Genomic DNA, 10075 nt, shown 5'->3' with positions numbered 1-10075 from the left:
TACCCTATATACCCTGCTTATTATTAATAGGAGCTATTTTTACATTTGGATAGTTGGTTCATTCCAATAGTGCTAAGCTGATTTAGTTATAATTTAGTTCTATTAAAAGTCAAATCTTACATAATTACCTTTCTACCAGTCCTTGACAATGAAGCAATCAGGACAGTGATAGTGAAGACAATACTTTGGTACTTAGCACTATCCTACGAATTATGCAATATAAAATATTCTAATGTAAAAGGATTTTATCAAAGGCTATCTTAGATAATCTTTTGAGGTGTGCCCACTGGCAAAGAGCTTCAGATCTTTCCCTAAAAGTTCTCATCATTAGAACGTGGATTTCCAAAAGTTAAGTTTCCAAAGGTTATGCAAGCAAATTTTGAAAAATTCAACAAAGATGTAAAAATCCTGTGAGTCAGGTCTGAGCAATGTACCTGGTACCTGAAGACCAGCCTAATTAAATAAGGAAAGGCTAGTAACAAACTTTTTGCCTAGAGCAAGCCACAAAAGAAAAGGAAATACAAAATGATCTTCAGTCCAGTGTTATTTCCTTCTACAGTGTTGGTAGTGATAGGGTGGAATAATAGAAAGGGGAGCAGATAAAGAATCATGCATTTTAATTAAATCCTTTACAAATTTTCTTTTATTTATTTATTTTCTTTTGCTGAGGCAATTGGGGTCAATTGCCCAGGGTCACATAACTAGGAAGTATTAAGTGTCTGAGGCCAAATCTGAACTCAGGTCCTCCTGACTTCAAGGCTGGTGCTCTATACATTGTGCCATCTAGCTGCCCTGACAAATCTTATTTTAACTTTCTACAAAATGTGAAATTTCTGTCCAATTACCAAATTAGTATAATTTTAGAGAAACAGAATCACATTAATATTGATGTTTTTGATAGAAATAAAATGAAGTAATGTAGAAGAGGCCATATAGTAAGAGATAAATCAAATGTCACACTGAATTTTTATCTACAAAATGATAATATACCCAGAGGAAGTCCTTTAGCAAGCTATTTTCTGTGGAGATATCCCACAGATTTAAGAGGGCTTGGTGAAAAGAAAACCCACATAATGATATGTTGGAACCACTGTAGTATTGAAACAAGATGTAAAGTAGAATATTAAAGCTAGAAAAGTAAAAACAAAGTCATAAAAGAAAACACAATCCAACAAGTACTCAACCTTGCCAACTACATGATCTTTGTATTGTAAGATGTTTCCATATACAAAAAATTAGCATATGATGAAGAAATTTTTATGTTGGTCAGATTTGTTACAATGGTGTTCTACATGTCTTTAACTACTTCAAAGATCCATGATGGTGAAGTAGACAGAGAGCATTGATTGTCTCAAGACTCAGGAAGTGTCAGGTTCAACACCTGCTTTTGACACTGGGCTGTGTGATCCTGTGTATACTTTACTTTTCAGTGACCCTATGTCACTCCCTAGAACAATAAAGTGCAGAATAGATGCAGATTTGCCTCTGTGGAAGGACAGGGTTCCTCACTGGGGATTCCCTACTTGGATGCGTAGAGGGGGAGGGAAGGGAAGAGGAAGGAAATTAACATTTATATGCTTAGCAAGAACGTATTATGTAGCAGGCACTGTGCCAAGCATCTTTTACAAATATCTCATTTGATCCTCACAGCAACCCTGCTGGTAGGGAATAATACAATTCCCATTTTACAGTTTAGGAAATTGAGGCAAACAAGTTCAGTGACCTGCTCAGGGTCACAAATTTCATCAGATTCTTTTTTTTTTTTTTTTTTTTGAAGCTGGGGTTAAGTGACTTGCCCAGGGTCACACAGCTAGGAAGTGTTAAGTGCCTGACACCAGATTTGAACTCGGGTCCTCCTGAATTCAAGGCTGGTGCTCTATCCACTGCGCCACCTAGCTGCCCCTCATCAGATTCTATAGGAAAAAAATTATTATATTTAATTTGTATTCTTTGAATTCACACTGACTAGAAACATCCATACACAAATCTGAGTCCTTGTGAGGCACATTTTGTTACCTTGTAGCGCAGGGGCTGCCTGTGTCTGCGTTTTGGAAAGGGCAGAGAGAATGCTCTCAGGGGTGATTTCCACCTTGGAGAGGATGTTGGCTAGAGGATTATGAGATGTTGTAGTAGCAGGAACAGGAGCTTTCAGGTTGCCTGGGAGGTGAGTGGGACTTGTAGGAGTGCCTGGAGATGGTCTTGATGCAGGACTGACCCCTGGTGGAGAAAGATCAAAGTTCAACTAGACATGACTTGAATAACAATATTTGGTTTCATGAAATGTCAAAATTGAAAGGTTCTGGGAGATAATTTAATCAGGTTCTAATATAACATCTAAACCAGTGCTTATCTAGACTCAAAGGGAACTTCCTACCTTTAAGAATGGCTTATTCAACTTCTGGATAATTTTATCTGGACATTTAACTTTAAGACTAAAACAGTCTCTTTGAAATGTCCACACAACACTCTAATTCTGCTTTCTAGGTCAAATAAAAGAAATTTGATAACTTTGCACTCAACTGCCTTTTAAATACTTAAAGAAAATCATTATACCTCCCTATATACACATACATATACCTCCCCAGTTGCTTCATATGTTTATATGTTCCCCTCAGATATTTAAATCAAACATTTACAAATGAATTATCTCACTTTAACCAAAGGACTGTTTACAAAATAAAGTCCGCAATATTTCTCCCTTAGTGGGCATCTACACAACCATCTATCTTTAATTTATGATGATATACTATTTCTATCTGCTTTGTATCTTGTCTATTCATGTGTATATATTTCATTTTTATCCATTAGATTTTGAATAGGACAAAGGGTAGAATCATAAGGTCTCCCTGTGGATATGCTAGGCCCTCACTCCAGGGATCCATCCACAATGTATGCTCAATAAATGTTGCCATTTTACTATATCGATGAAACAGAGAGACACTGTTTGTAAGAAGAGAAATATGTGGCAAATACAAATCTTATTGGAAGATTTTTCTCTTTTAAAAAAGACTGAGCAAACAGTCTTCTCAATAACAATTAGCCTAAGAGTAATTTCCCCCCCCTTTCCCCTGACCACCTTTCTTACTGGAACTTACCTGTATTCTTCATGACAGATGTCAGACTGCTAAGGATGGAACTGATTTTTGCAAGATCCACATTGGCTAGATTCGGCAAAGCCAGGGCCGGGGAAGGGGGAAGAACTGATGTGCTCATGGGTTTTGGTGGTGGTGGAGTTGATGTCACAGCCACAGAAGCTGTGGTACACGGTGCTGCTTTAGGGATACTTTCTGTTAGTTTAGTAGGTGCAGACGTGGATATAGCTGGCTTCTCAACAGGTTTTTCTTTCCTGTCCTCCACTGTTTAAAAAGAAAAGGGTAATGAAATATCTTCTTGATGGCCAATGTTTTGCTTTTGATTAAGAGAGGGTTCTACATTTCTTTACTGATAGACAACTGAATTTGTAACTGCAATTTATGAATACTACAAAGAAAAATTAACATGTGCTTTCCCCCCTTAATTTCTTAAATTCTTATCTGCCATTTCACAAACTACATCAAAATTTCATAGACTTTCAACTTTTAGAGAACATTCTCTAACAAGAATTTATTAAGCATTTCCTTGTACCAAGTGTTAGGTGCTAGGATTAAAAGCAAAGATCTCGGACCTCAAGATTGTTTTCTAACCAGGTAGATAGTTTATATATAGATAAAAGTAGCCTTGGATAGAAAGGCATCAAAGCTGGAAGTCCAGAAAAGGGGCCATAGAAAAGACAGTGCTTGAAATGAGCTTGGAAGAAAACCATGATTCCAAAACTAAAGGCTGAAAGGAAAAACAAGGAGAAAGCTAAGACAAAAGCAATGATTTAGGACATACTGTCACATGTGAGAAATAGCAAGAAATTAAATATGGCTGAGTTGTGACATTTATGGGACATAATGATTAACAACAAGACAGGAAGAATTAAGATGGGGAAGGTTTACAAAGAGCATTAATTGACAAAGAGTCGGGTTTATACTTGGTCCTAGACTTAATGGGGAAAACCACTGAGAGATTTTGAAGCTGGCTGTGGTTTTGAGCTTTTGGAAGACTGAAAGAGGGTGATATGGTAAGAACATCACCTTGGATGACAGCCATGTTAGTAGAGAGGGATTGTGTATGAGCCATGGCATGGGGAGAGAAATGACAACGTCTGGCAACTGACTGGATATGTGCGTTAAGAGTGAGGAGTCAAAGAAGGCACTGACATTGTAGAAAACGAGGGTGACTTGAACAATGTTATCATTCTTGGAAGCCCGAGGAGGGTTAAGATAATGGAGAAAAGATATGAGTTTATTTCAGATGTGTTGAGTCTCTGAGACACTGAGTTTAAGATGTCTGAGAGACAATTGGTGATGGGAGACTGGAACTTAGGAGAGATACTGGAATTGGATCTAGAAGTCATTTGCATAAAGATGATAAATGAACCTATGGAAGCTGATGAAATCATCAAATAAAAGAGTAGAATAAAAAGGGTTCAGGATAAAAACCTTATGGGACGTCCACAGAAAGGGGGAAATGCCATGAATGAATGGGTGAAGAAAATTGAGAAAGAGTATTCATATGGGTAGGAAGAGTACCAAGAGAAGGCAGTATCAAAAAAACTTAGAGATAAGAGAGTATCTAAGAAGGGAAAGCTCTTGTTAATAGGATAAAGTCCAAAAATCCCTAAGATTTGGCAGGGAGAGAGCAAGTTTTTGTTGAGCAACGAGAACTTAAGGCAGATTACAGATGATCTAGAAAGAAATGAGAAGGTAGAAAGAGAAGGCAAGGAGGAGTGAATAAAGTCCTTTCTGATTCTTCTAAATCTATTTCCTCCAACACTTTCTTTTAAAAAAGTTTCCTAATTAAATTATTATTATTATTATTTTTTGCTGAGGCAATTGGAGGTAAGTGACTTGTCCAGAGTCACAGAGCTAGAAAATATTAAGAGTCTGAGGCTAGATTTGAACTCAGGTCCTCCTGACTTCAGCCTAGTACTCTACCCATCTAGCTGTCCCCCTCTAATTAAATTTAGATTTAAAATAATTATGCTCAAACTTTATTGGGAAGATAATATATAAAAATATGACCCAGTCATAACAGCAACAATAAATGACTAGTATAACATAATAATAACCCCACAAATGTCACCCCAGTAGCTAGCTCAGCAGTTTAGAAAGCATTCGGGAAACAAAACAGTCAATCTTTTAGATCTTGAGAGAATCAGGAAGACCTCTCTAGCAAGCATTTTTTCCTTTCCCAACTGTACTAAGGACGTCTATGGGTAATTTACCATGGAAAACTAAATGATTCTCCCTTTTTCTAAATTCAAATATGGCAGTATTTTTCCCTTTGGAATATTAAAAGCAAAATTATATGCAGGCATTTACTTATCCCATATGGACATACCAATGATTTTTGATGTATCATCCTCCACATCTGAAAGTTCCATGTCCTCTACATCCCGGTTATCTGTAGCAGGCTCAGGTGTGGCTGATTTCTCACTCTCCACAGCTGGTGATTGGGACTCCTCTCCTCCCATTCCCTGGAAAGGGGACTCAGAACCAGTTGGTGAGGGAGCATCCATGCTTGGTGAAGGGACTGGAGATTCTTCAGGATCAGGCAAAGTTGACTTGAGCTGATCCAGCTTCTTCTTTAAATTGTTCACTCTGTTAGCAAAGGTTTTATATGCCTGATGGAGAAGGGATGAGAATCATTCATTTTTCTAAGGAAAAGACTAATAGTTATCTTGATTCAGCTCAAGCATGTGGATGGTGATAGCACTATGCAAAACTGAATATGAGCATAAAGCAAGAAAATGATACTGTCCTTTCTGCCAATAAGTTTCTAAATTCTAGCCTTTGTGGGACAGTCTCAACAAAGAATCCCAGGCAGCTTCCCATGATAATGGGCAAACAGGCAGTTTCTAGTAGTCACAGGTCTCCAAAGTACCAAAGTGCAGCTTATCCCACTAGACAAATACCTAAATACCCACAAAGGTCTTGCCACTGGGAAGTTTTATCACTTACATTGGCCACCACTTTGACTTCCTTGTATTGAGCTTCATAGAAAATTCCAGCATTCTCCAGTGCCTCTGTCAGCGAGGGCCCATTCTTCACCTGCTTGTCTAAGCCATTCACAAATTCTTCCAGCTTGGAACTTGCCTCTTCAAATTCTTTGGAAAACTTTTTCCCACCGGTTTTATCTTAAATGATAGAGACATTCAAATCAGGGATGTGAAAGCTAGATCTGAAAAAGTCTGAAACTTCTGAAGGACAAAAATGAAAACTTAGCTATCTTTCTCTGTACTCAACTCAATGCACTATATGGTGTAGGCATTTAAACTTTTGATGAATAGGTGAAAACACTGTTGAGTAAGTTCTCTTTCATAAATCCAGAGAGCTGCTTTTGTTGTTCCAGATTGTGACCTGCAGTGTGGTCCTACAAGGTAACAGTTCAAAGAACTTTCCCCAATTCCTAAGACTAATCTGACTCACATGATCTTTCTGGAAGGATTGGAGCAAAAGTGGCTCCTTGAAAATAGCTGTAACTGTGGGTAAAATGTGGCAACTTGCTTCTTTCTCTATTGAATTCAATGCCAACACTACCTAACAAAACAAATTTCAACTCAAATTTTTTACAGTTCTATCCCATTTTTCCTATGATGGGATATATGTATTAGGCTATTTTCAAAGATGAAACGCTAAATCCTATCACAATAAAATAGGAGTCCAACATCAAAAATAATCAGATATTGTCTTACACAATAGTATGTATATAGCTAATGTCTATTTAATGCTGGGTAGTTAGATCCATACCTTTTTATGCCCTAAAGAAAGAGAACTTGAATGGCTAACAAATTGTAGGACTCTGGGTGCAGACTGGACAAGATGGCAAAATAGCCTTTTATTTCTTTACATATATAAGAATATAACCCCTAGGAGGGGATTATTCTGACCACTGAGAAACAGTCTAATTTTCTGGGATCTTTGGTGTACTGTTTCATCTCAGAGCCAGAACTCAAAATGGGATATAGATGGCAATGAAGTAACCTATATAAAGACTTCTCAACAATTCTGTGAAACATGTATGACAAATATTATTCTCTTCAAAGATGAGGAAACCAAGGCCTAAAAAAGTGAAGAAAAATAAATGATCTTTGTGTTACCCCCAAAACATTATATCTTTCATATTTAAAAACAAAACAAAACAAAAAACCCTATTAATCTAATCCAGGTAAGACAAACTTGAATTATTTATTTAGCATAAGGGATTTTACATAATCTCTTGTCTATTACCTTTCTGTGACAAATGACATACACTGATAAGACATCTCCTTGGGGATAAAGGTACATCTTGTAATCATGGAACAGGGACAAAACAACTGACTGATGTGGGCCTCAAGAGATCCTCATTATCTCAGATAGTGGCAGCTATCTCCAACTTAAGAGCTAGAACTAACCTCAGAGCCAAAGCTGATCCAACTGTTCTCATTTATAAAAGTGGAAAGTGAAGAGATTAGTGACCTTCTACAGGTCAAAGGGGGCAGGAAGTAGCTGAGCTAGGACTGAACCTTTCAGATCTGTGCCTTCTATACTTCTCATCTGCCTTCATACTATCCACATGAGCTTAAGCCCCAATTATCTGAACAAAATCTAACAGACAAAAACCAAATAAGTTTAAGAAACACATTATAAAATCAATACCAAGAACAATTAATCTGTTTTCTCAGGACCATGACATCAGAGAGGAGAAGTCATGACATGCAATTGAACTTGATTGAAGTGAGGGAGGCTGTGCAAAGTAACCTGCCTCACTTTCTCCTCCGGAACCATCTGAGTTCAGGGGCCAAATACAGATCAAGACTACTGGAAATGGTCCTGGATGCAATAGGAGATCTTGGTCTTTTTAAGTTAAAGTCTTCAACAGGTCTCAGTTTGACTAAGTGAGTAAGGCTAGGTAGAAATTGAGGTAGAGAATAGCCTCTTTCACTTAGCCCAAAAATTGAAGAAAAAAAAAAAAAAAAAAAAAAAAAAAATCTGGGAAGGGAAGACCCTCAGGATTTCTGGCCAAAACAGAAATGATTGCTATTACATTTTCTCTGAATTGATAAGGACCCAAACAATGACCAAAGAAAAAACAAGTTTGCCTATTTCCTTGAAAATGTTATTTGATAAGAAAATGGATCACTCCACTTAAAACAAGGAAATTTTAAGCAAAAAGAAATAAAAATGATAAAAACCCAATGCTGGCAAAGCTATGGAGAAAGTCTTTTCACTATGTAATTTGCATTATCAAAATAGTCTGGTAGAGCAAACTGGTAATGTGTAGAGTTATAAAATTGATCATGATTAACTTCATCCAATATTCCCATCACTTAGAGAAACTCTAGGAAGGAAAAAAAAAAAAAAAAGCATAAACCTAGAGTACAAATTTAGATCCTACCACTTAGATTAAAATATGAGTTCCATGCATAATATGGAGAAATCTATATGAAATACAAAGGGAAACAATAACCCAAAATACCAAAGAATAAACAATGTATACACTGATTATACTTTTCTATTGCTATTGATCTTTGTACTTCATCCTCAAAAAAACATCACTTGATTCATCCATCCCTGCTAACTATTGTCCCTTATTTCTTTTCCCTTTGTAGGCTAAATTTGAGAAGGCCATCTTATGAAAGACACATTACTTCCTTTCCTGTCACCCTCTTTTTTAACTCTTTGAAGTGTTCCTGAAATTGCTTTCTACAGTGATTTCTCACTTGCCAACTTTTCTCTTTTTTTTTTTCTCCCCTTGAGGCTGCGGTTAAGTGACTTGCCCAGGGTCACACAGCTAGGAAGCGTTAAGTGTCTGAGACCAGATTTGAACTTGGGTCCTCCTGAATTCAAGGCTGGTGCTCTCTCCACTGTGCCACCTAGCTGCCCCACCAACCCTTTCTCAATGGTCATTTTTCTTGACCTCTCTGCAGCCCCTGATACTGTCATTATTCTCTCTTCTCTTGGTTTTTGTGCCAGTGTGCTCTCCTGCTTGTCATTCTTATGCGCTTACTTATGTCATCCACATCACATCTGCTCAGAGTAGAGGGTCTCACACAACTTTTCCCAAATCCTCTTCTCGATCTTATCAGCTTTCAAGGTTTAAATTATTATTGACTTAAAGATTTACTTGTCCAGTTCTAACCTCTTTCCCTCCAATTGCCTTTTAGACATCTCCAAGTGAATGTTTAATAAACATCTTAAACTCAACCTGAACTCATTAATTTTCCCCTCAAAACTCTTTTCTCTTTCTTACTTTCTTCCTCCCAGAGGATACCACCATCTTCCTTATTACTTATGCTCACATTGTAGGGGCATCCCCAACTCCTCACATTCTCATCCCACAATTTAATTAGTGGTCAACTCCCATAAATTTTACCTCTGTAACATATCATGCCTTAATTATTTTAAAAGTCTAATAGTTGGTCTCCCTGTCTCCTCTCTCCAGTCCATCCCCCATTTCCATCATCAAATGAACCTCCTTAAAGCACAAACCTGACAATATCAACATACTTCCCCAAATTCAAAACTTTACCAGTATCAAATATAATATCATTGGCTGACAAAGGCCCTTGAAAACCCTGCTCCCCCATATATATATATGTGTACACACACACACACACAATCTAAGTCAAAACATTTTACCTTTTAAGCACTTAAGAGTCTCTGTACTGCACACATCTACTCGCATAGTGGCCAGCTGCTTCTCCTTTAGTTCAATCTGGTCCTCAGAACGTTTGTATAGCAGCAGTTCATCAATGAGAGCCTGGGACTGAACATAGCCACCATAATGTTTAGCATATTACACATACTATGAAAGTGCATACTTGTCTGATTATTCTGTACTAAACTTGTTTTCAATCTAATACAATCAAAATTAAACAAAATTGAAGGAAATAGCTTCAACATTCCTCATCTAAAAATTCAGGTGCTTCTATACAGATGTCTCTTTTGGAGTTTTTGTAAGTAAAATGTTTTTAACTATACTCTACTACTTTAAGTAACAGACATGC

General features: G+C 37.2%; 1 protein-coding gene across 6 annotated transcripts in view; it reads right to left on the bottom strand.

Moving 5' to 3' along the window:
* RPRD2 (regulation of nuclear pre-mRNA domain containing 2) overlaps window positions 1–10075 on the bottom strand; it is an 83779-nt gene that overhangs the window by 12479 nt on the left and 61225 nt on the right. For all 6 annotated transcript variants that reach the window (XM_074263380.1, XM_074263377.1, XM_074263376.1 and 3 more), the window contains 5 exons: window positions 9708–9834; window positions 6048–6223; window positions 5428–5710; window positions 3096–3356; window positions 2017–2217 (listed from right to left, as the gene is read on the bottom strand). In XM_074263380.1, the coding sequence (XP_074119481.1) occupies window positions 2017–2217; window positions 3096–3356; window positions 5428–5710; window positions 6048–6223; window positions 9708–9834 (1048 nt within the window). The remainder of the gene's footprint in view (window positions 1–2016; window positions 2218–3095; window positions 3357–5427; window positions 5711–6047; window positions 6224–9707; window positions 9835–10075) is intronic.

The sequence above is a fragment of the Sminthopsis crassicaudata genome, chromosome 4 (genome assembly GCF_048593235.1).
Source record: "Sminthopsis crassicaudata isolate SCR6 chromosome 4, ASM4859323v1, whole genome shotgun sequence".
NCBI lineage: Eukaryota > Metazoa > Chordata > Mammalia > Dasyuromorphia > Dasyuridae > Sminthopsis > Sminthopsis crassicaudata.
This window is presented reverse-complemented; position numbering and strand designations above follow the sequence as displayed.